This window comes from Heterodontus francisci, chromosome 5, assembly GCF_036365525.1.
Source record: "Heterodontus francisci isolate sHetFra1 chromosome 5, sHetFra1.hap1, whole genome shotgun sequence".
NCBI lineage: Eukaryota > Metazoa > Chordata > Chondrichthyes > Heterodontiformes > Heterodontidae > Heterodontus > Heterodontus francisci.
In genome coordinates this window covers 23,477,555-23,504,517 of record NC_090375.1, presented here as the reverse complement: position 1 = coordinate 23,504,517, position 26,963 = coordinate 23,477,555, and the positions used below count along the sequence as shown (strand labels likewise).

Sequence of the window (26,963 nt, the reverse complement as noted above, 5' to 3'; positions counted from 1 at the left end):
GCCAGTTAGTGTAACTTCTAAACTCCAGAGAATATAGGCCCAATTTCCTCAGCCTCTCAACATCGGACAACCCCCTCATCCCAGGAACCAATTTAGTAAACCTTTGCTGCACCGCCCCCAGTGCAAGTTATATTCTTTCTTAAATGTGGAGACCAAAACTGCACACAGTATTCCAGGTGCAGTCTCACCAAAGCCCTGTACAATTTTAGTAAGACTTCTTTATTCCTGTACTCCAATTTCCTTGAAATAAAGAGCAGCATGCCATTTGCCTTCCAAAATGCTTGCTGTACCTGCATGCTAACTGTGTTCCTTGTACGAGTACCCCCAAGTAAAGGCCTGCTCCGGTCTGCAAATGAGACCCGACCTGAGCCCAACAAAACCCCACCCGACCTCGAACCAGCCAGAGTCCTTCCATTTTTTCCTGCGCCCGACCCAACCCGATCAGTTAACCAACCTTCCGTTTTTCCACTTTGTTCCTTACCTGCACAAGCTTAAAGTAACTGTAGCAAAACCACCTTTAAAGTCCAAAAAGTAAATCAACATTAAAGTCACTTACCTGAGGTGGTGATAGAGCGCATCCGATCTGGCCTGACTCAACTTGAGCCCGAATGCCGGACCCGGAAGTGCGATCCGACCCAGACACGTCGTTTGGTAGCAAGTCATAACTCCCAAGTTTCTCTGAACATCAAGACTTACCAGTTTCACGGCTTCTAAAAAATATTCTGCTTTTCTATATTTATTACCAAAGTGAACAACTTCACACTTCCCCTCATTATACTCCATTTACCATCTTGTCGCCCACTCACTTAACCTGTCAATATCTCTTTGCAGCCTCTCTACGGCCTCCCCGCAGCTTACGTTTCCACCGAGCTTTGTATCTTCAGCAAACTTAAATACATTACTCTGTGTCTTCATCCAAGTCATTACTATAGAGTCATTAAAATCATTCTTTGTCTCACCTCCAAGTTTGGTGTCATCAGCAAATTTTGAGATTCTGCTCTGTATTCCAAACTCCAAGTCATTTATATGTAGCAAGAGAAGCTGTGGTCCCAGCACTGACCCATGGGGAACACCACTGTCTACCATCCTCCAGTCTGAGAAACAGCCATTTACTATGACTCGCTGTTTTCTGTCCTTAAGCCAATTGTTAACCAGCCTTTTACGTGGTACCTTATCAAATGCTTTCTTAAAACCCATATAAACAACATACACCACATTCCCTTCAACAACCTTCTCTGTTACTTCATCAAAAAATTCAATTAGATTAGTCAAGCATGATGTGCCTTTTACAAATCCATGCTGGCTATCCTTAATTAACTCGAACCTCTCAGTGTCTGTTGACATTTTTCCTGATTATTGTTTCTAAAATCTTACCCAACCACTTACAGTTACACAAGCTGGCCTGTAGTTGCTTGGACTATCCTTGTATATATTTAATGGCACAGTCGAAAGAGTGTGCAGGAGCAGAGATACCTTGGGGTGCAGAGGCATCAAAGTTTGAAGGTGGCAGGACATATTGAGAGAGTGGTGAGTTAAGCATACGGGATCTTGGGCTTCACAAAGACAGGTATTAAGTACAAAAGCAGAGAAGTTATTCTGAATCTTTATAAAGTTCTGGTTAGGCCTCAACTGGAGTATTAGGTCCAGTTCTGGTCACTACACTTTAGAAAGGATGTGAGGGCCCTCGAGAGTACAGAGGAGATTTACCAGAACGGCTGCTCCCAGGATGGAGGATTTTATTTACAAGGTTAGATTGGAAAAGCTCGGTTTGTTCTCCTTAAAACAAAGGAAATTTAATGCAAACATACAAGATTATGACAGGCGTAGTAGATAAGTTAGACATGAAAAACTGTTCCCATTAACAAATGGTGCAAGGACTAGGGGAAGAAAGTTTTGGACAAAAGTTGCAGGGGGAAATATGAGGAAGAACTTTTTTTGTTTTATGCAGCAGGTGATAATGACTTGGAACACTCATTGCCCAGAAGAGCGGTGGAAGCAGAGACGATCAATGACTTTGAGGAAGTTGAATGGCCTCCTGAGAAACAAACTTGCAGGGCTACAGGGATAGAGCCGGAGAGTGGGACTGACTGGAAAGCTCTGTCAAAAGCCACCATGGACTTGATAGAACCATAGAAAAATTACGGCACAGAAGGGGGCCAGCCAGTCGTGTCCGCCGAAAAAAAAACTAGCTGTCGAATCTAATCCCACCTTCCAGCACCTTGATGGGGTGAATGGCCTTCTTCTGTGCCGTAAGCGTCTGACTCTTCTGCAACCTACTCTTGATTTCTGGAGCTAATGTCCATGTGAACTCCAAATCATCCAAATTTCCTGCACAAAATCTTGTTCGAATATTACCCTAAACATTGCTGACTTCCACTGGCTCGACTTGCCAGATCACCTTCAAAACCCGGTCTTGAAATCCCTTTGCGACCTTGCTCCACTCCTACTTAACTTCCAACTTCCTGGAACTTCAAGTAGCTTGCTGCACCTTCTGAAGTCACCTTCCTGATTGCTGTACTGATAACACTAACTGAAGCCATTTTGCCACCCTGCTCTGCATAAAGCCTCATTACATCACTGCTCACTTTCAAAAGCCTCCTTAAAATATACTGATAGAATAGTTACAGCACAGTATCTCCATAGAACCATAGTATGTGGGTGTCCCTACTAGAGAAGGGGCTACACTCAACCTCCTCTCAGGAAATGAGGCTGGGCAGATGGCTGATGTGTCAGTAGGGGAGCACTTTGGGACCAGTGACGATAACTCTATTAGCTTCAAGATAGTTATGGAAAAGGATAGGACTGGTCCTCAGGTTGAAGTCCTAAATTGGGGGAAGGTTAATTTCGATGGCATCAGACAAGAACTCTCAAAAGTTGAATGGGAGAGGCTGTTTACAGGTAAAGGGACGTCAGACAAGCGGGAGGCTTTTAAAAGTGAGCGAGGAAGAGTTCAGGGCCGGCATGCTCCTGTTAGATAGAAGGGCAAAGCTGGCAAGTTTAGGGAACCTTGGTTGACGAGGGATATTGAGGGTCTGGTCAGGACAAAGAAGGAGGCATGTGTCAGGTATAGGCAGCTGGGATCAAGTGAGTCCCTCGAGGAGTATAAGGGATGTAGGACTACACTTATGAAGGAAATTAGGAGGGCAAAAAGGGACCATGAGATTTCCCTGGCAGATAAGATAAAGGAGAATCCTAAAAGATTCTATATTGAGTAAAAGGATAGCTAGGGAGAGAGTAGATCCCCTTAAGGATCAGTGTGGTAATCTATGTGTGGAGCCACGGGAAATGGGCGAGGTCTTAAATGAATACTTCTCATCAGTATTTACCATGAAGGAGGTCATGGAAGCTAGTGACTTCAAGGGAGGGAACAGCGATATCCTGGAGCATATCAACATTACAAAGGAGGTGGTGTTGGAGCTTTTGAAGCACATGAAGGTGGATAAATCCCCAGGGCCTGACCAGGTGTATCCTAGGATGCTATGGGAAGCAAGGGAGGAGATTGTTGGGACCCTGGCAGAGATTTCTGTATCATCGTTCGCCACGGGTGAGGTACTGGAAGACTGGAGGATAGCTAATGTTGTGCCTTTATTTAAGCAGGGCAGCAGGGATAAGCCAGGGCACGACAGGCCAGTAAGCCTTACATCAGTGGTGGGAAAGTTATTGGAAGGGATTCGGAGAGACAAGATTTAAATGCATTTGGAAAGGCAAGGTCTGATTAGGGATAGTCAGCATGGCTTTGTGCGTGGGAAATCATGTCTCACGAATCTGATTGAATTTTTTGAGGATGTAACCAAGAGGAGTGACGAAGGCAGGGCAGTGGCCTTCATCTACATGGACTTTAGCAAGGCTTTTGACAAGGTCCCGCATGGTAGGCTGGTCCGGAAGGTTTGAACACATGGGATCCAGGGTGAGTAGCCAATTGGATACAAAATTGGCTTGGTGATGGGAGGGAGAGGGTGGTAGTGGAGGGTTATTTTTCAGATTGGAGACCGGTGACCAGTGGTGTACCGCAGGGATCGGTGCTGGGCCCTCTGTTGTTTGTCATATATTTTAATGACTTGGATGTGAATGCAGGAGGCAGGATTACTAAGTCTGCAGATGACACCAAAATTGGTGGTATAGTGGACAGTGAAGAAGGCTGTCTATGGTTACAACAGGATATTGATCAACTGGGAAAGTGGACAAGGGATTATCAAATGGAATTTAATGGAGACAAGTGCGAAGTGATGCATTCTGGGAAGTTAAACCAGGGCAGGACATATACAGTGAATGGAAGGGCCCTGGGGAGTGTTGTTGAGCAGAGAGACCTTGGGATGCAAGTACACAGTTCCCTGAAAGTGGCAACACAGGTAGACAGGGTGGTGAAGGTATATGGCATGCTTGCCTTCATCGGCCGAGGCTTTGAGTACAAGAGTTGGGACGTCATGTTACAGTTGTACATAACGTTGGTTAGGCTGCATTTGGAGTACTGTGTGCTGCTTTGGTCGCCGCCCTACAGAAAAAATGTGATTAAGCTAGAGAAGGTGCAGAAAAGATTCAGAAGGATGTTGCCTGGTTTGGAGGGCCTGAGTTATAAAGAGAGATTGAATAGGTTGGGTCTGTTTTCCCTGGAGCGAAGGATACTGAGAGGGGACATGATAGAGGTATATAAAATTATGTGAGGCATTGACAGGGTAGATAGCCAGAGTCTGTTTCCCATGGTAAGGGTGACTTAAACTAGAGGGCACAGATTTAAGGTGAGAAGGAGGAGGTTTGAAGGGGATCAAAGGGGTAAATTTTTCACACAAAGAATAGTGGGTATCTGGAATGAGCTGCCAGAGGAGGTGGAGGAGGCAGGAACAGTAGCAACATTTAAGAGGCATCTGGACAGATACTTAAATGAGCAAGGCATAGAGGGATATGGAATTAATGCAGGCAGATGGGATTAGTCTAGATAGACATTATGGTCGGCATGGACTCGGTGGGCTGTAGGGCCTGTTTCTACGCGTAAGACTATGACTCTAAAAAAAATTACAGCACAAAAGGAGGCCATTCAGCCCATCATGTCTGTGCCAGACGAAAAAACTAGCCACCCAATCTAATCCCACCTTCCAGCACCTGGTCCATAGCCTTGCCGGTTACAGCACTTCAGGTGCATGTCCAGGTACTTTTTGAAAGAATTGAGGGTATCTACCTCCACCACCGTTCCTGGCAGTGAATTCCAGACACCGACCACACTCTGGATGAAGAATTTTTCCTCATGTCCCCCCCTCTAACCCTTCTACCAATCACCTCAAATCTGTGCCCCCTGGTAATTGACCTCTCCGCTAGGGGAAACCGGTCCTTCCTGTCTACTCTATCTAGGTCCCTCATTTAATCAGTCATCTCAGTTAGTCACACTCCCCAGCCTTTTCCCCGTAGCCCTGAATTTTCTCTTCTGCTGCATCACTTCTAAGCATCACCTCTTCTTCCCACCCCAACAAACTCCATCTTTCTTCATGCGCAGGGTATGAAATGTCTCAAGAGCATTGAGTGATAAAAGGTGCTACATAAATGCAAGCTAGTACATTTAAAAGTTATAATTAGCACTTGACCACAGTCACTGTCAATGCTTCACAATGATTTTTAATTGTGAGATAATGAGGAAATTAGGAGTAAATAACTTGGTATTCATGCAACTCGGTTGGATAAGTTATGATATATTAAAATCTAGCTAACCAGTTATACCATTTTAAAAAAGTTTGAAAATTAGCCAGAGAAGCTGGTGTATGCTCGAGACCCATTTAAAATTTAAATGAGGGATACCTTCCATCAAAGGTCACTTGATGGCTTCAGTTACTTTTCACTCAGAGCACACTGCTGTCAATTTGGTACACAAAATCTTGTGCACAAGATATTGAAACAGATGCGAGAACTGACTAAATAGATATACATTAGTCTCTAACTATACATGTAAATATAACATATAGCAAACAGATTTACAGAAATGACGGACAGAGCAGTGGAATTCACTCTACAAAGCACTACGACAAATCCCAGCATACCTTTAAAAATGGAATTAGATTTGATCCGTCAGTGGACCAGAGATATTCTCTTACATGGCATTAAAAATGTAATTGTTATAAAATAGTGAAATCTCTCCATGAGCAATGCCAAGGGTTATCTATAATACTAGTGAAATGATGATGCAACTAGTCGGCTATTAACCCTCACTCACTCTCGTCATTGATGGTGCCTTTATTCCCTCAAGCCACACTTTCTGATAAGCTCTTCAGACAACTGAAAATAACTCGATATGCAAAATATTATTCTAAAAAGGTGGTCAGTTTAACACAAGCAGTGGTTGAAATATTAAACTGGATTAATTTAACTACACATGACTAATAGGGCTCTTGAGGCACACATAAGCTATATATAAATTACATATTCAACTGTCGTTTACCTCAATCAATGGGTCTTCTGCCACAGCTATAATAATCACTCTGACTGCAAGTGCTTCTGCTCTGGCAATTGTATTGGCATCTGACGAGACTGGACATGAGGAGACACACATTACACACTGAAAAATCCCAGAGTGACGGGGAAGGAACATCAGTTTCAAATCTTCAGTAACATGAGGGCCAATGATGGTTTTGTTCTTGAATATCCAACACTGGTGAGAATATGTATCCATCTGGAAGATACAAATGATTAAACATGTACTATGAATTGATTACTTAATGGTAACTTGGCTGGACTGTCATTTATTATAGCCCTGATATTGCAGTTTCGTTCAATATTGTGGCACAGATTATGTCCATTTAACCAACAAACCTGCTCTGGCTCTCTGGAAAAGTTACCTACTTCCACGATATTTTACCCTTTTGAATTTGCCAATCTTGTATCTAGTACCCTTTTAAAAGTGACTATGGATTCTGTTTCCACCATTTCTGATCAAGATATTCCATGTACTATCATCTGCGTAAAAGTCTCCTAACCACTCTTTACCAATGACCTTAAACATACGCCCTCTAGTTACTGATCGCGCCAGTGAAAATAATTTTTCCCTATTTACCTTATTAAAACCTACGTTCATTTAAACATTTCTATCAATTCTCTGTTTAACCTGCTCTGCATTAATGGAATCCCAGTTTCTTTCATCTTTCCTCAGAACTAAAACCTCTGATTTCTTGCATCATGTAAGCAAATGTCTTCCTCATCTTATCAATGGTCTTCTTAAACTAGGGTACATGATACTGGATACAATATTCTAAGTGCAGCCTAACACATGAATTATATTCTTTTAGCATTATTCTTTTGCTTTTGCACTTCATATCCTGTTTACGATCCTGTTTGGAACCGTTAACATTTTAAAAGAGAAAGTCAAATTCTCAATTACTGTAAGAATTACGCCACAGGGCATCACATTTTGAACAAAAACTTTACTGTACAAGAGTTAAACAAAGCAAAACACTACTAGCTTAACACTACAACTTGACACATTTATATCAAACTTAAAATCTTACAGAACAATTATGTTTGACTTCTACTTCCACCTTAGGAGTTCCCTATATTTTACAGGATGTTGGTGGTTTGTTCACTTCTCCTAGGACCAATCCAAAGTGTATCATAATTCTTAGGAACTCACTTCAATTTCCTTAATTTTTCAGCTGTCTCCCGAGTTATGAGCTCACATCCCAAATCTGGACTTCCCAGCTTGAACATGGGCCTACCTCAAAAGAGAAATCCCTCAGGTCCCCTTTGCTCCCGAGTCCAGCTGACTTCCAAAAGCCAACTGCCTGTCTGTGGCAGCAAGCACACAGATCAAAAACGCAACAGCTACCCCCTCCATCATCCATCTCCATAGCAACATGACATGTGTGTGCTGTCCCAGATAGCAATTTAAACTAATTGTATTCAACTCCAAATCTCTGTTCTGGGTAGCACACCACCAACTTCTCAAGAGCCATTAGGGATGGGCAATAATTACTGTCCAAGCCAGCAATGCCCACATCCCATGAATGAATTTTAAAAAACCGTTGTCACAGCTATCTACAAGCATTGACTCTGAAAGAGCCAATCCCCTCGAAGTGTGACTGGAAGCTTGAGGTGTAGCAGCTTGAATCTCAGAGAAGATTCCAAAAAAACCTCATCAAAACAACAAAGGAGCTGCTGGTGTCAAGTAACTGCCCTCATAGCTCTGGAGAGACTAGGTTTTGTCTCACAGAAAGCAGAGAAAAGTAACTGAAAAGCCATCAATGAAGCAGGTCCCTCTTTCTCCCTCCTTCGTAACTATCAAGAGAAGACCTGGCTGCAACTGGGAAGCCTCCCTCCCCCACCCACCAAACCTGCAGACCACCACAGCCAGCAAGCAGGGGACAAGAATCAAACCCCTCTTCTGCCTTCAGGAGTTCCAAGAAAAGCAAGGCCACAACCATGCACGTGGCCCAGTGAGGACTTCAGGACTACAAGAGTATAAGAGCAAAAGGGTAGCTAGGGAGAGAGTAGATCCCCTTAAGGATCAGTGTGGTAATCTATGTGTGGAGCCACGGGAAATGGGCAAGGTCTTAAATGAATACTTCTGGTCTGTATTTACCGTGGAGAAAGACATGGAAGCTAGTGAGTTCAAGGGAGGGAACAGCGATATCCTGGAGCATATCAACATTACAAAGGAGGATGTGTTGGAGGTTTTGAAGCACATTAAGGTGGATAAATCCCCAGGGCCTGACCAGGTGTATCCTAGGATGCTATGGGAAGCAAGGGAGGAGATTGCTGGGGCCCTGGCAGAGATTTTTGCATCATTGTTAGCCACGGGTGAGGTACCAGAAGACTGGAAGATAGCTAATGTTGTGCCTTTATTTAAGAAGGGCAGCAAGGATAAGCCAAGGAACTACAGGCCAGTGAGCCTTACATCAGTGGTGGGAAAGTTATTGGAAGGGATTCTGAGAGACAGGATTTATATGCATTTGGAAAGGCATGGTCTGATCAGGGATAGTCAGCATGGCTTTGTGCATGGGAAATCATGTCTCACGAATCTGATTGAGTTTTTCGAGGTGGTGACCAAAAGGATTGACAAGGGCAGGGTGATGGACGTTGTTTACATGGACTTTAGCAAGGCCTTTGCAAAGGTCCCGCATGTTAGGCTGGTCCAGAATATTCAAACACATGGGATCCAGGGTGAGCTAGCAAATGGGATACAAAATTGGCTTGGTGATAGGGGACAGAGATGGTAGTGGAGGGTTGTTTTTCAGATTGGAGACAGGTGACCAGTGGTGTGCCGCAGGGATCAGTGCTGGGCCCTCTGTTGTTTGTCATATATATTAATGACTTGGATGTGAATGCAGGGGGTATGATTACTAAGTTTTCAGATGACACCAAAATTGGTGGTATAGTGGACAGTGAAGAAGGCTGTCTAAGGTTACAACAGGATATAGATAAACTGGGCAAGGGATTAGCAAATGGAATTTAATGCAGACAAGTGTTAAGTGAAGCAACCAGGGTAGGACATATACAGTGAATGGCAGGGCCCTGGGGAGTGTTGTTGAGCAGAGAGACCTTGGGGTGCAAGTACATAGTTCCCTGAAAGTGGCAACACAGGTAGCCAGGGTGGTGACGAAGGCATATGGCATGCTTGCCTTCATCGGCGGAGGCACTGCGTTGAGTATAGGTTGTGTTGTGATGAGTATACTCATCAGGCTGAGTACAAGAGTTGGGACGTCATGTTACAGTTGTACATAACGTTGGTTAGGCTGCATTTGGAGTACTGTGCGCCTGTTCTGTTCGCCGCACTACAGGAAAGATGTGATTAAGCTAGAGAGGGTGCAGAAAAGATTCACAAGGATGTTGCCTGGTAATGGAGGGCTTGAGTTATAAAGAGAGACTGGAAAGGCTGGGTCTGTTTTCCCTGGAGCGAAGGATACTGAGAGGGGACATGATAGAGGTATATAAAATTATGTGAGGCATTGACAGGGTAGATAGCCAGAGTCTGTTTCCCATGGTAAGGGTGACTTAAACTAGAGGGCACAGATTTAAGGTGAGAAGGAGGAGGTTTGAAGGGGATCAAAGGGGTAAATTTTTCACACAAAGAATAGTGGGTATCTGGAATGAGCTGCCAGAGGAGGTGGTGGAGGCAGGAACAAGAGCAACATTTAAGAGGCATCTGGACAGGTACTTAAATGAGCAAGGCATAGAGGGATATGGAATTAATGCAGGCAGGTGGGATTAGTATAGATAGGCATTATAGTCGGCATGGACGCAGTGGGCTGAAGGGCCTGCTTCAATGCTGTACGACTCTGACAATTTCAACTGAGGACTATGGGATTAACATACTGTGTTTAAATTCCATTTATTCCAGACTTTAATCCAACTACCGAACCAGTATTCCCTCTGTAATTTACTTGTGTGTGTGCATGTGAGACCCTTGTGTCAATGTGTGCGTGGATGTGTAGCGTATTTTTAGCAATTTTAACTGGGTTGGAGTGTTAAGTCATAAACTTACCTCTTTCTTGTTTAAATTCAAGAAAACATGTCTTATTGGTTCTTTTGCACTTACATTAGAGGAACAGGAGCAAGCGCTCAGAGCTGGCAAGTTCAACCACCGTGTTGAAAAAGCAGAAACTCTGTTGCAGTCAAACCAGAGAAGGGGCGAAAGGGGAGCCTGAGACCCCCTCCTCACCTGGCCCTAACAACCCCATAAGCTTTTTTACAACTCCTAAATTTCTCCAGTTTTTAAAAAAAGTTTAGCCACTTGGGCAAATTACCTGTCAATGTTCCTCCCATAATGTATCACCTCACACTGCTCCAATTCAAATTTCATCTGACATTACAGTCAAGTCAACCAATGTATGCCTTCCTGAAGTCACTTGCAGTACACTTCACATCGGAACACTCCCTATTTTTGCTTTGCTTGCAAATTTTGAGAACAACCAAGTGGGTTTGAACATTCCATCACAAAATGTATTGAAAACGTATCTACCTGCAGCAACATCCACTTTATAAATGTTAACATTTATCTATGTAACTATAGATGGCACCGTGATCGGCATTTATCATTAAATGACTCACGGTAACATCACGTGTGTTTTGGCTGAGTTAGCATGCAGTTCCAGTACAAAAAACCCTGGGTGGCAATGTATGAATATACAAGCAGTTCTCACTGGTTTTTAATTTGTTAACAAAAGTATCCCTTCAATGGAAAATGTGATCAGTAAGTAAGCCTACAAGTAGTTTTTCTTGGAAAGATAACTGAAGGTACTTATTTAACTTTGCCTGAAATTAAATCAGTGTTAGACACCTGTGAAATAAATTTTGTGACATTCACATGACAACTTCAAGAGATATAGTCTCCCTGTAGTAGTCTCTTCTAGCAGGCTCATGCCCAATGACCATCTCTCTTACAGAGGAATATACACAATCACAAGTTTTGTAATGTCTTCCACGCTTACCTGTTATAGCTTTTTCAGAATCAATAAAAACTTAACTGGCCTAAATCTATCTTCTTCCTGCTCTTTTCAGGATCATTTTGAATGATCCCAACCAACAGCAACAACTCATCCAAAGCACAACAATCTCCACAGAAACAGAAACCAACATCTCGTAGTCCACTTTTTCTATGAATCCTTGGCTTGGCTGCACTTGCAGCAATGCACCCACCATGACAACCTGAATCCTTTGTTGTTACAGTGAAGCTTCAGGAATGGAACTAAATATTCAGCGACTCATCCTTTTCCTCCTACACCAACTAAGCATTACAAGCACAATCTGACCGCAATATTGGGACAAATCATAACTCCCCTCACTGCTGAAATGGATTGCTACCATACCCAGTCGAAATATGACTAACTTCTAATTCGACTTGGTCCTGATTTCTTGTGTATAACACAATATGAGAGAGATATTAGAAGCTCAAGCACAATGGTTCTAAATTATATCAATGCTATGCTAGACAGAGTCTGGGCAGTAAAAAAAACATTTTTCTATCGTTTCCTATTAAGCTAAATTCTAATCTGTCCATTTTTGTGACGTTACTAGTCTTGTAATAAATTTGATAGAAAGTGCCATTTGGGTCTAGTTAATAGAACTGGAACCCCGATGTGATTCCTGTACATCTCCTAAAGCAACTCGATTCCCTTCCATAGATCCAGATCCATCAATGGGTTAGCACTGGCTACGAGTGCCAGGAGAAGGCACCTGGAATTTGGGCGATGGAAGAATTGCAAGGTTTTCTTCAGGAATGGTCCCTCTATAAAGCAAAGATGTGCTGGGTGGAGTAATCAAGTTGATGGTAGACAATTATGCAGCCAGTTCAGAGGTTGGTGAAATGAATAGCGAGAAGGAGCACGCAATTATTTGAGATTGCCGTAGAGAGCAGACCGAAGAAATGGGAATGGAGACATGGTCAAGGGTCCTGCCCATCACTAAAGGATTGTTGGGGAAAATGGACATTTCGTAAAGCCTAATGCAGAAATTGTAATGAAGAAAGAGACAAAAACTGGGAGAAGGTGACAAGAAATTGGATGACCCAGTTTTCAGGGTGAAAATAAATTCAGCTTTGGGTCATTTAAAAAAAAAAATTAAATAAGTTAAAAAAGCAGAGTCAGGCAGCAGACCATTCAGCTGGTCAATTTGTTTACTCCATGTTGCAACTGCTCAAGGTAGGTATATAAAACGCAAAGACTATTAAATGCTAGCTCCTCACTCCATAGTAGCTTTAACAGTTACTAGAGATCTCAAGCACAAGTATCAACACATCTACCTAACAGCACTGCGAATCTACCTGAAAGACTGCAGTGGTTCAAGAAGGTGCTCACCACCGTCCTGTCAAGGTTAATTAAGGAAGGGCAATAAATGCTGGCCTTGCCAGCAACATTCACAGCCTATTAATGAATCAAAAAAGACTAGTAACCATGAATAGCATGCCAGTACTACGCAAACCTTTCCAGACTTAAAGCAATAATTCTGCAGACCAGGAATTGCTGAAAGCGGGGCAAAAAAAAAGTGTCCATAGATACTGCAAAATTTGAATTTGAACAATTCTAGGGCTGTACTTATATTTATCCTGCTGAAAGCCTATTTAATGAGAACAATGTGCAATCAGAGTCATAGCATGGTTACAGCAGAGGCGGCTGCCATTTGGCCCATTGTGACCGTGCCAGCTCTCTGCAAGAGCAACTCATTTCGACACCAGCTTTTTCCCAGTAGCCCTGCAAATTTTTTCCCCTTCAGAAAATTAAATGTTAAAATACAAACCTTCTCTCCATTCAGTGCAACACTAACGACTCCAATAGAGACTTGCATCCAACGTTCAGTTGGATTGAATATGCTGAGTGATGTTTGAGATGCTATTCCAACACAACACGAATTTGGAAATTTCAATTCCTCTGGGACCAGCACATGACCTAAAAGTTTTTTTTTATAGAAAAAAAGAATTTGGGATTAAGAAACAAACTGCACTAAAACCCATCAGTTTACAAAATAATTAAACCACACCATTCTAAGACTTTAAAGTATAACATAACACACTGAATTAGTCATCAGATTGCTCCTACACCTCCATCAATACCACTTAGTTTTCAAACAGCTAACCTTAAAGAGAAAAACAGTATAGTTGGAGCTTTGACTGAACAATGAACCCTTGGGTAATTTAGCACTTTCTTTTCCCCTCCTCTCTGCTCTAACCTACTATAAAGATAATGGCCAGGATTTTATCATGGTGACAGGGGTCTGGACGTTTGGAAAAAGCGATGCCGAGAACCCTGCGTTGCATCTTCTGTATGGGGCCTGCTGAATCTATTGCCAATTAGGCACTTAAGCGGACAGAAGAGGGCCTTCCACTTGATCAATGACCCCAGCGATGGAAGTCCCACCCTCAGAGCCGCCAGCTCTTCAACTGAGCAGTGCCATCGCAGAGGCAGTGGCTGCTGCCAGTGGAGCACCCACTCAAGGCCTAGGAGCAGCACTTGACCCAGGCCACAGGTAGGTCAAGGCGAGAGGGGGTCACGGGGAAGGGGGGTTGTAGAGGCGTCGGTAGCAAAGGCAGGGGGTTGCCTCCCACCCCCTTCCCAATGCCAGGTCCCTTGTTCAGACACGAAGGTCTAAAGTGTAACCTTTGCCAGTTCTGATGAAAGGTCACAGAGCTGAAACATGAACTCAGTTTTTCTCTCTCTACAGATGCCGCCAGACCTGCTGTGTACTTCCAACAATTTCTGTTTTATGAACTGAAGAGTGGTTGATGCTATCTGGCAGTGAAGCCGTTTGAGCAATTTCCCTGGTGATGCCACAATCTGAAAGCTATGAGCCCTTGAACGAAGTCCTGTGCCACAAGATTGATAATTATCTTCTTGAAGAGACCAAGTGTATATTTGCCTTTTGTTTGTCTACAATGCAGCACCAGTAAGTGAAGATATGCCAGCATTTTCTTGGTACCAGCACACTCTTCATGCCAGTGATCTTTCAGTACCAAGTGGCTTCAAAAAGGTTCCCTGGCACCTGTGGGTGCCAGTACCATTTCATCATCATCCTATTCTGGTGATTTCCCAATAATTCAAGTTACTGATTCCTCAGCATCAAGTGGCACAGCATTTCCAAAGCAGAAGTAGACCATATGGGCCCTTGAGCCTGGTGCCATCATTCAATACCATGGCTGATCTATCCCAACTCCTCATATCCCTTAACTGCAAGAGATCAAAAATGTATCTATCCCAACCTTGAATATACTCAATGATGGAGCATCCACAACCCTCTGGGGTAGATAATTCCTAAAATTGACAACCCTCAGTGAAGAAATTGCTCATCATAGTCCTAAACATTTGAACCTTTATCATGAGGCTGTGCCCCCATGTTCTAGAGCCCTCAGCCAAGGTAAACAACATTGTAGTGCGTACCCTGTCAAGCAGTTTCTGAATCTTGTATGTTTCAATGAGATCACCTCTCATTCTTCTAAACTTGAGAGTGTAGGCCTAATTTACTCAGTCAGGTAAAACTGCTCATCTCAGGAACCAATTTAGTGAATCTTTACTCTAACACCTCCCAAGACAAGCATATCCTTCCTTAGATATGCATACAAAAACTGCAAAGTCCTCCAGGTATGGTCTCAGCATAAAATCATAGAATGGTTACAGCACAGAAGGAGGCCATTCAGCCTGCTGCATCTATGCCAGCTCTCTGCAACTGCAACTCAACTAGTACCACTTCCACACCTTTTCCCGTAGCCCTGTTAACATCTCTTCAGATGATTATCCAATTCACTTTAGAAAGCCACAACTGAATCGATCACCACCACACTCTCAGGCACAGCATTCCAGATCTTAACCACTCCATGAATAAAAAAGCTTTTCCTTGTGTCGCCTCTGGTTCTTTTGCGATCATCTTAAATTGAATACAGATTGTAAGCAGAGTGTGGAGATAAGAGTTTGGTGAAGGGGGTGGAGAGGAGGTGCTCCTTCAACCCTCCAGCACTTGGTTCTCACTTTGATGCAGTGGAAGGAACTAGTTGGTGATTAACTGGCAAGTTCTTCTACTTTTGATAAATAGCAAAGTTAAGGTTATGGCAAGGCAGCTCAGCCGAGAGGAATGTACAGCCTGTGGTAAGTCATGGACGCACCATGTGTCCCAGGCAAATACATATGCAGGAAGTGCAGCTGCACAAACTTGAGCTCCCAGTTGCGGAACTCGAGCAGCGGCTGAAGTCACTATGGTGCATCCGCGAGGCAGAGAAATATGTGGATAGCACGTTTAGGGAGGTGGTCACACCGCAGGTTAGGAGCTTGCGGGCAGATAGGGAATGGGAATAGGAGCCCGAGACAATATCGCTCGTTAATCGGTTTTCCATTTTGGATACTGGTGAGGGCGATGGTTCCTCAGAGGAGTGCAGCCAGAGCCAGGTTTGTGGCAATGACAGGTGGCTCAGCTGCACAGCAGGGGAGGAAGAAGAGTAGAAGAGCAGCAGTGATAGGGGATTAGTTAGTTTGGGGATCAGGCAGGCGTTTCTGCGGCCGTGGTCGTGACTCCAGGATGGGAAATTGCCTCCCTGGTGCCAGGGTCAGGATGTCACGGAGCAACTACAGGACATTCTTCTGGGGGAAGGTAGACAGTCAGAGGTTGTGGACCGTTTTGGTACAAACGATATATGAAGGGAGGTGAGGTCCTGCAAACAGATTTTAGGGAACTAGAAAGATTAAAAAGCAGGACCTAAAAAGCAGTAATCTCAGGATTACTCCTAGTCCCAAGTGCAAGCGAGCATAATAGGAGAATTGAGCAATTGAACATGCGGCTGGAGAACTGTTGTAGGAGGCATTGGGACCAGTTCTGGGGCAAGTGAGACCTGTACAAAATGGACATGTTGCATCTTAGTAGGACTGGGACTAATCATAACACAATTTATACAAATGTCTCAGATGAAGGGACCGAAGGTATGGTTGCTAAATCTGCTGATGACACAAAGATAGGTAGGAAAGTAGGTTGTGAAGACATAAGGAGGCTACAAAGGGATATAGAAAGATTAAGTGACTGGGCAAAAATCTGGCAGAGTATAATTTGGTAAAATGCAAAGTTGTTCATTTTGGTAGGAATAACAAAGAATCATATTATCTAAATGTTGAGAGTTTGCGGAGCTCAGATGCAGAGGGATTTCGGTGTTCTAGTGCATGAATCGCAAACGGTTAGTATGCAGGTACAGTACGTAATTAGGAAAGCCAATAGAATGTTATTGTTTATTACAAGGGGAATTGAATACAAAAGTATGGAGGTTATGCTTCAGTTATATGGAGCATTGGTGAGACCACATCTGGAGTACTGTGTACAGTATTGGTCTCATTTAAGGAAGCATGTATATGCGTTGGAAGCAGTTCAGAGAAGGTTTACCAGACTAATACCTGGAATGGGCAAGCTGTCTTGTGAGGAAAGGCTGGACAGGTTAGGCTTGTATCCGCTGGAATTCAGAAGAGGAAGAGGCGACTTGATTGACACATAAGATCCTGAGGGGTCTTGACAGGGTAGATGTGGAAAGGATGTTTCCCTTGTGGAAGAATCTAGAACCAGGGGTCACTATTCAAAAGTAAGGGTCACCCATTTAAGAGAAATCAGGAGAAAGTTTTTCTGAGGGGCGTGAGTCTTTGGAACTCTCTTCCTCAAAAGGCAGTGGAAGCAGAGTCTTTGAATGTGGTGAAGGCAGAGGTAGACAGATTCTTAATAAGCAACGGGGTGAAAGGTTACCAGGGGTAGGTGGTAATGTGGTGTAATCAGTTCAGCCATGAACTTATTGAATGGCAGAGCAGGCTCGAAGGAACGAATGGCCTGCTCCTGCTTCTAATTCTTATGTTAGTTTTCTCATAGGGATATTTGCCAGTGCTGTTGGGGAGGGTTTAAACTGGATTGGTAGTTGGATGGGAACCCGAGAGGGAGCTCACATTGGAGGAAAGGAAAACTGGTAACTAGCCAGGGGTGAGGGAACCAGGAGGAAATATCAGAAAGGTATAGTAAGGTGCACAGAATACTAGCAGAGATAGATAGCACTAGAGTAGGGAATACTAAGTTATTAGGTGGGGTCAGAGTAAGGGAGAAAGTAATAAAGTCTAAATCAGGGTTAACGTGCATGTATGTGAATGCATAGAGTGTGGTTAATAAGATTGGTGAATTACAGGCGCAGGAGTGAGGGCAGGGCTGGGTGTTATATATTCCTGAATACTGGATACAAGGTGTTCAGTAAAAATAGGAAAGGGGAAAAAGGGGGAGCGGTGGCAGTACTGATTAAGATGAGCATCGCAGTGCTGCAGAAAAAGGATGTCCCAGAGGGGTAGAAAACAGAATCAATTTGGCTAGAACAAAAAAGGTGCAGTTACATGGCTCGGTATTGTTTCTAGGCCACCAACCACTGGGAAGGATGTGGAGGAACAAATTTTCAAGAAAGTTAGAGAAGTGCAAAAATTATAGTGTAGTTATAATGGGGGGCTTTAATTATCCAAACATAGACTGGGATAATAGCAGTGTAAAGAGTTCCTAGGGTGAGTTCAGGTAAATTTTCTACAGCAGTATGTTTCCAGACCAACCAGAAAGGAGGCACTGCTAGACTTGGTTCTTGGGAATAAGGTGGGCCAAGTATCAGCGGATCATCATTTAGGGGACAGTGATTATTTTATCATAAGGTTTAGGCTGACTACGGAAAAGAACAAAGAACAATGCAGAGTAAGAATAATTAACTGGGGGAAAGAATGCAACTGGGCGAATAAATGAGTCAAAAGCCAGCAGGTAAAACAGAAGTTAAACAATGGGCTACCTTCAAAGAAGAAATAGTTCGGGTACAGTCAAGGTACATTTGCTTGAAGGGAAAAGGTAGGGAAAACAAATCCAGAGCTCCCTGGATGACGAAAGATGCAGAGATTAAGATAAGGAAGAAAAAGTGTGCTTATGACAGATGCCAAGTAGAAAATACTATTCAGAAAAAGGCTGAAGATAGAAGGTCCAGAGGGGAGGAGGTGAAAAAGCAAATAAGAGAAGCACAGAGAGACTGGCAACAAACATACAATAGACATATAAATAGTAAAAGGGTGGTAAAAAGGAGGAATGGGGCCGATTAGGGACCACAAAGATGATTTACACATGGAGGCAGTGGGTAGCTGAGGTATTAAATGAATACTTTGCATCTGTCTTTACCAAGGATGATGATGCAACCCAGGCAATGTTGAAAGAGGACCTAAGTCAGACACTAGAAGGGGTTCAAATTGATAGAGGATGTATTAGGTAAGCTGTCTGTACTTAAAGTGGATAAAGCACCAAGACTGGATGAGATGCATCCAAGGATAATGATGCAAGGGAGGATGGAAATTGCAGAGGCACTAGCCATAATTTTTCAATCTTCCTTAAACTCGGGGGTGGTGCCAGAGGACTGGAGAATTGCAAATGCTACACCCTTGTTCAAAAATGGGTGTTCAGACAAGACCAGCAACTACAGGCCAGTCAGTTTAACTTCGGTGGTTGGGACAAGTCGAGAAAAAATAATTCGGGACAAACTTAATAGTCACAAGGACAAATATGGGTTAATTAAAAAATCCATGCTGGCTTTCTTTAAGGGAAAAATCAGGTTTAACTAAAACTTGGAGTTTTTTGAGGAGCTAAAACAGACGGTTCAAAGGCATTTGATAGTGCCCCACAACAGACTTGTGAACAAGGTTATAGCTCATGGAATAAAAGGGATGGTAGCAAAATAGATACGGAATTGGTTGAGTGACAGGAAACTTCTCTTTCTTCTTCTTTGGCCTCCTTATCTCGAGAGACAATGGGTAAGCGCCTGGAGGTGGTCAGTGGTTTGTAGAGCAGCGCCTGGAGTGGCTATAAATGCCAATTCTAGAGTGACGGGCTCTTCCACAGGTGCTGCAGAAAAATTTGTTTGTCGGGGCTGTTTCACAGTTGGCTCTCCCCTTGCGGTTCTGTCTTTTTTTGCCAACTGCTATGTCTCTTCGACTCGCCACACTTTAGCCCTGCCTTTATGGCTGCCCGCCAGTTCTGGCGATCGCTGGCAACGGACTCACATGACTTGTGATCAATGTCACAGGACTTCATGTCGCGTTTGCAGACGTCTTTAAAGCGGAGACGTGGACGGCCGGTGGATCCGATACCAGTGGCGAGCTCACTGTACAATGTGTCTTTGGGGATCCTGCCATCTTCCATGCGGCTCACATGGCCAAGCCATCTCAAGCGCCGCTGACTCAGTAGTGTGTATAAGCTGGGGGTGTTGGCCGCCTCGAGGACTTCTGTGTTGGAGATATGGTCCTGCCACCTGATGCCAAGGATTCTCCAGAGACAGCGAAGATGGAATGAATTGAGACGTCGCTCTTGGCTGACATAAGTTGTCCAGGCCTCGCTGCCATAGAGCAAGGCACTGAGGACACAGGCTTGATACACTCGGACTTTTGTGTTCCGTGTCAGTGTGCCATTTTCCCACACTCTCTTGGCCAGTCTGGACATAACACTGAAAGCTTTTCCCATGCGCTTGTTGATTTCTGCATCTAGAGACAGGTTACTGGTGATAGTTGAACCTAGGTGGGTGAACTCTTGAACCACTTCCAGAGCGTGGTCACCGATATTGATGGGTGGAGCATTTCTGACGTCCTGTCCCATGATGTTCGTTTTCTTGAAGCTGATGGTTAGGCCAAATTCGTTGCAGGCAGCCGTAGTGGTTAATGGATGTTTCTCGGGCTGAAGGAAGGTTTGTACTGGAGTTCCCCAGGTATCAGTGTTGGGACCCTTGCTTTTCCAGATATATATTAACGACCTAAACCTTTTTTTCTACTCGCTCGTGGGATGTGGGCATTGCTGGCTAGACCAGCATTTATTGCCCATCCCTAATTGCCCTGGAGAAGGTGCTGGTGAGCTGCCATCTTGAACCACTGTAGTCTTAGAGTCATAGAGTTATACAGCACAGAAACAGGCCCTTCGTCCTTGGTGTGTAGGTACACCAACAGTGCTGTTAGGAAGGGAGTTCCAGGATTTTGACCCCGTGACAGTGGAGAAACAGCGATATAGTTAGGATGGTGTGACGTGGAGGTGGTGGTTTCCCATGTATCTAATGCCCTTGTCCTTCCAAGTGGTAGAGATTGCAGGTTTGGAAGATGCTGTCTAAGGAGCCTTGGTGAGTTGCTGCAGTGCATCTTGTATATGGTACACATTGCTGCCACTGTGCGTCAGTGGTGAGGGAAGTGAATGCTGAAGGTGCTGCATCGGGTGCCAATCAAGCAGGCTGCTTTGTCCTGGATGGTGTTGGGTTTCTGGAGTTTTGTTGGAGCTGCACCCATCCAGGTAAGGGGAGAGTATTCCATCACACTCCTGACTTGTGCCTTATAGATGGTGGACAGGCATTGGGGAGACAGGAGGTCAGTTACTCGCCGCAGAATTTCCAGCTTCTGACCTGCTGTTGTAGCCAGAGCATTTATGTGGCTGGTCCAGTTCAGTGTCTGGTCAATGGTGACACCCAGGATGTTGATAGCAGGGAATTCAGCAATCATAATGCCATTGAACATCAAGGGGAGATGATTAGATTCTCTCTTGTTTGAGATTTTCATTGTCTGTCACTGTGTGGCACGGACGTTACTTGCCACTGACCAGCCCAAGCCTGGATGTTGTCCATGTCTTGCTGCATATGGACACAAGCTGCTTCTGTATTTGAGTCATGAATACTGTACAATCATCAACAAACATTCTCACTTGACCTTATGATGGAGGGAATGTCATTAATAAAGCAGCTGAAGATGATTGGGCCTAGGACACTACCCTGAGGAACTCATGCAGTGATGTCCTGGGAATGAGATGACTGACCTCCAACAACCACAACCATCTTCCTTGTGCTCCAACCAGCAGAGTGTCCCCCCACCCCCCGACTCCAGTTTTGCTAGGGTTCCTTGATGCCATACTCTGTCAAATGCTACCTTGATGTCAAGGGCAGTCACTCTCACCTCTGGAGTTCAGCTCCTTGGTCCGTGTTTGGACCAAGGCTGTAATGGGGTCTGGAGCAGAGTGGTCCTTGCAGAACCCAAACTGAGTGTCACTGAGCAGGTTATTGCTGAGCAACTGCTGCTTGATAGCACTGTTGACGACCCCTTCCATCATTTTGCTGATGATCGGTAGTGGACTGACAGGGCTATAATTGGCAGGAGTGATTTGTCCTGCTTTTTGTGAACAGGACATACCTGGGCAATTTTCCACATCGTCAGGTAGATGCCAGTGTTGTAGCTAAACTGGAACAGCTTGGCTACGGGCGCGGCTAGTTCTGGAGCACAAGTCTTCAGTACAATTGCCGGAATGTTGTCAGGGCCCATAGCCTTTGCAGTATCCAGTACCTTCAGCCGTTTCTTGATATCACGTGGACTGAATCAGATTGGCTCAAGACTGGCATCTGTGATGCTGAGAACCTCGAGAGGAGGCAGAGATGGATCAACCACTCAGCACTACTAGCTGAAGATAGATACAAATGCTTCAGCCTCGTCTTTTGCACTGATGTGCTGGGCTCCCTCATCATTGAGAATGGGGATATTTGTGCAGCCTTGGTGTACAGGGAACAATTTCAAAGTTTGCAGATGATCGGAAACTTGGAAAAATTGTGAACTGTGAGGAGGATAGTGTAAAACTCCAAAAGGACACAGACGAGTTGGTGGAATGGGAAGATTAAGTTCAATGCAGAAAAACGTGAAGTGATTAATCTTGGTAGGAAGAACATGGAGACACAATATAAAATAAAATGTACAATTCTAAATGGGGTGCCGGAGTTGAGGAACCTGGATGTATATGTGCACAAGTCACTGAAGGTGGCAGGACAGGTTGAGAGAGTAGTTAATAAAGCATATAGTTTCCTGGGCTGTATTAATAGGGGCGTAGAGTACAAGAGCAAGGAAGTCATATTGAACTTACATAAAACACCAGTTTGCCCTCAGCTGGGGTACTGCATCCAGTTCTGAGCGCCGCAATTTCAGAAAGACATGAGGGCATTGGAGAGAGTACAGAAAAGATTCACGATAACGGTTCCAGGGATGGGGAACTTTAATTATGAAGATAGACTGGAGAGGTTAGGACTATTTACTTTGAAGAGAAGGCTGAGAGGTAATGTAATGGAGGTATTCAAAATCACGGGGTGTCTGGACAGAGCAGAGAGAGAGAGAAACTGTTCTTGCTCATGAAAGGATCAAGAACGATAGGACACAGATTTAGACTATTTGTTCAGCGAAGCAAAAGCAACATGAGGAAAAAGGTTATCATGCAGCGAGTGGTTTGGGTCTGGAATGCAGAGTGTGTGGTGGCAGGTTTAACTGAAGCATTCAAAAGGGAATTAGACTGTAATATGAAAAGGAAGAATGTGAAGGGTTACAGGAATAAGGTGGGGAAATGGAACTGAGTGAATTGCTCTTTGAGAGCCAGTGCATACACGATGGGCCGAATGGCCTCCTTCTGCACTGTAGCAGTTCTGTGATTCTTTTGTGGTATCCTCTGGTGCTCGACCCTCCCCCCAGTGGGAACAGTTTCTCCCCATCTACTCTGTTCAGACAGCTCATGATTTCGAACACCTCAATCAAATGTCCTCTCAACCTTTTCTTTTCGAAAGAAAACAATCCCATCTATCCACATAATTAAAGTCTCTCATCTCCGGAACCATTCTTGTAAATCACTCTCCAATGCCTTCACATCCTTCCTAAAGTGTGGTGCCCATAATTGGACAATACTCTAGTTGAGGCGGAATCAGTCTTTAGAAACGTTCACCATAACTTCCTTGCTTTTGTACTGTTTTTATTTATAAAGCCCAGGATTCCATATGCCTTATTAACTGCTTTCGCAACCTGTCCTGCCACTTTCAACTATTTGTGCACATAGTTTTCCAGTTCTTCTGCACCCCCTTTTGAATTGTACCTTTTATTTTCAAAGAATTGAAGGAGGTGGCCATTCTGCCAATCGTGTCTGCACTGGCTCTCCAAATGAGCAATTCACCTAATGCCATTCCCCCTCACATTCATTCAGTTAACAGCCTTCTCTTCAAAGTAACTTCCTTTTTGAAGGCCCCAACTGAACCTGCCTCCACCACACGCCCAACGGTGCAATCCAGATCCTAAAACTTATGTAAAAATCTTTTCCTCATGCCGCTTTTGCTAATTATTTTAAATCTGTTCGCCTTTGTTCTCGATCCTTACACGAGTGGGAACATTTTCGCCCGAGCTACTCTGTCCAGACCCCTCTATCAAACCTCCTCTCAGCCTTCTCTTCTCCAAAGAAAACAGTCCCCGATTCTCCAATCGATCTTCGTAACTGAAGTTCCTCATCCCTGGGACCATTTTCTGCACACTCTCCAATGCCTTCACATCTATCCTAAAGTGCAGTGCCCAAAACTGGACGCAATACTCCAGCTGAGGCCGAAATAGCAGCTTCTACGAGTTCAACATAACCTCTTTGCTCTTATGCTCTATGCCCCTATTAATAAAGCCCAGGATACGGCATGCTTTATTAACAGCGCACATAAATCCCCAGGTCCCTTTGCTCCTGCACTCCCTTTAGAATTGTACCCTTTACTTTATATACTTTACACCAAAATGAATCACTTCATATTTCTCCGCATTGAACTTCATCTGCCACTTGTCCATTCCACCAGCTTATCTATTTTCTTTTGAAGTTCTACACTATCCTCCTCATAGTTGACTGTACTTTCAAGCTTTGTATCAATTGCAAATTTTGAAATCATGCCCTGGACACCAAGGTGTAGCTCATTAACATGCATCAGGAAGAGAAAGGGTCCCAACACTGACCCCTGGGGAACTCCACTACAAACTTTCCTTCGGTCCAAAAAACATTCATTAACCACTACTCTGTTTCCTGTCACTCAGCCTTTTACCTTGCCTTTCCTCACTCTTCTGACCAAAATGTATCATTTCATGCTTCTCTGCATTAAATTCCACCTGCCATGTGTCTGCCCTTTCCACCAACCTGCCTCGGTCCTCTTGAGGTCTATCACTATCCTCCTCTCAGTTCACAATATTTCCAAGTTTGTCATCTGCAAGTTTGGAAATTGTGCCCTGCACACCAAAGTCTAGGTCATGAATTTAGATCAAGATCCTAATATCTAGTCCTGGGGAACCCCACTACATACCTTTCTCCAGTCTGAAAAATAACCGTTCACCACTACTCTCTACACTACAAAGGGTAGTGGTCAACAGATGCTTTTGTGAATGGAAGGCAGTTTCCAATGGCTCTCCACAGGGCTCAGTGTTGGGTTCCTTGCTGTTTGTGGTGTAGATTAATGATTTGGACTTAAATGTGGGAGGAATGATTGGGAAATTTACAGATGACAAAAATTGGCCGTGTAGTTGATCGTGAAGAGGATAGATATAGACTCCAGAATAACATCAATGGTTTGGTGGATGGACAGCAAAGTAGCAAATGGAATTCAATCTGGAGAAGTGTGAGGCAATGCATTTGGGGACCGCAAACAAAGCAAAGGAACGTACAATAAATGGGAGGATATTAAGAGGCGTAGAGGTGAGAAGTGCACGTCCACAGGTCCCTGAAGGTGACAGGACAGGTAGATAGAATGGTGAAGAAAGCATATGGAATGCTTTCCTTTATTGGCCGAGGTACAGAATACAAAAGCAGGATGTAATGCTGGAACTGTATAAAACGCTGGTTAGGCCACAGCTGGAGTATTGCATACAATTCTGGTCACCACATTACAGGAAGGACATAATTGCTCTGCAGAGAGTATAGAGGGGATTTACAAGAACAGGGCTTGAAAGTTGCAGCTATGAGAAAAGATTGGATCAGCCAGGGTTGTTTTCCTTAGAACAGAGGAGGCTGAGGGGTGACTTAATTGAGGTGTACAAAATTATGAGGGGCCTGGATAGAGTAGGCAGGAAGGACCCGTTTCCCCTAGTGGAGAGGTCAATTACCAGGGGCACAGATTTAAGGTGATTGGTAGAAGAATTAGAGGGGACATGAGGAAAAACTTGTTTATTCAGAGGGTGGTGGGTGTCTGGAATTCACTGCCAGGAATGGTGGTAGAGGCAGAACTCTCAACTCCTTTAAAAGGATTTAATCCTTTCTGCCACTGTCCCTTTTACTTCATAGGCTTCAAGTTTGCTAACAAGCCAGTTATGTGGCACTTTATCAACTACCATTTGGAAATCCATTACATCAACCACAAACTAATCTCAACAACCTGCTGTTAACTTGTCAAAAAACTCTAATTAGTTAAACACTATTTGCCCTTAATAAATCCATGCTGGCTTTCCTTAATTAATCCACATTTGTCCAAGTGACTGTTAATTTTGTCATGGATTATCGTTTGTAAAAGCTTTCCCCACCACGGAGGTTAGACTGACTGACCTGTTAGTTGCTAGGATAATCCTTATACCCTTTTTTGAACAACGATGAAATATTTGTCATTCTCCAGTCCTCTGGCACAATCCCCATATCCAAGGGAGACTGGAAGATTACGACTAGTGCCTCTGCAATTTCCACCCTTACTTCTCTCAGTATCCTGTACAATTGTTGGGTGCCCATTGAGATCCCTCCCGCCCAACCAGGGTCAGGTTGGTCTTTTTTAGGCTTACCATGCTTAGCTTATATTGTGCTGCCATTCCTTCCCAGTGCATTTTGTCATCTTGAGCCAAATCTGGAAAATCTCAGTATTTAGGAGCATCAATAAATGTGAGGCGCCCACTGCATTTTGTGAAACGCTTAAAGCCTTTGTCGTATATTAGCGCTGACATGTTGGGCCAAATATGGAGGCATTTAGTTACTTTTTGATCCAGTAATGTATTCCGTAGATCATACCACATGACCAAAACCCAACTTGGGAAAACTACGAGAATGTAACAGTAAATTTTCTGCTTCAGCTGTTGAATGCTAATGGTCATTTCTTTTCTATATGTCTATCAGAGTGTAGGCTGTTTATGTTACTTACAAAAAGCTATGCTAGAAAATAATAATCTAATGTAATATAAAAATAAGAAATGCTGGAAATACTCAGCAGGTCTGGCAGCAGCTGTGGAGAGAGAAGCAGAGTTAATGTTTCAGGTCAGTCACCCTTCTTCAGAACTGACAAATATTAGAAATGTAAAAGATTTTAAGCAATTAAAGCAGGGCGTGGGGCAAGAGATAACAAAAGAGGTGTTGGTAGAACAAGGTCACACAGAATAATTGACCAGAAGGTCATGTAACAAAGGCAAACGGTATGTTATTGGTGTGCTGAAAGACAAAAAGCGTTAGTACAGAGAGGTAAAGCACAAAGCACTCCAAGCACAAAAGTTTAAAAAAAAATTTTTTTTCTAAAAACAAACAGTGGGTAGGCACAGTAGAAACAAAGTAAACACACCTCTACCCTCACCCCTGCCCCTCCCTCCTAGAACCACTGCAGGGTTCTCCTTGCCCTCACTTTCCACCCCACCAGCCTCCAGATCCAAAGGATCATCCTCCGCCACATCCAGCGTGATGCCACTACCAAACGCATCTTCCCCTCCCTTCCCCATCAGCATTCCGAAGGG

The 26,963-nt window shown here is 43.9% G+C and overlaps 1 protein-coding gene across 3 annotated transcripts in view; it reads right to left on the bottom strand.

The window, feature by feature from the left end:
* Positions 1–26,963, bottom strand: part of cep192 (centrosomal protein 192) — a 239,969-nt gene that overhangs the window by 128,402 nt on the left and 84,604 nt on the right. For all 3 annotated transcript variants that reach the window (XM_068031195.1, XM_068031194.1, XM_068031193.1), the window contains exons 21-22: positions 13,207–13,355; positions 6,422–6,652 (exon numbers count right to left, since the gene is read on the bottom strand). In XM_068031195.1, coding sequence (XP_067887296.1) covers positions 6,422–6,652; positions 13,207–13,355 — 380 coding nt within the window. The remainder of the gene's footprint in view (positions 1–6,421; positions 6,653–13,206; positions 13,356–26,963) is intronic.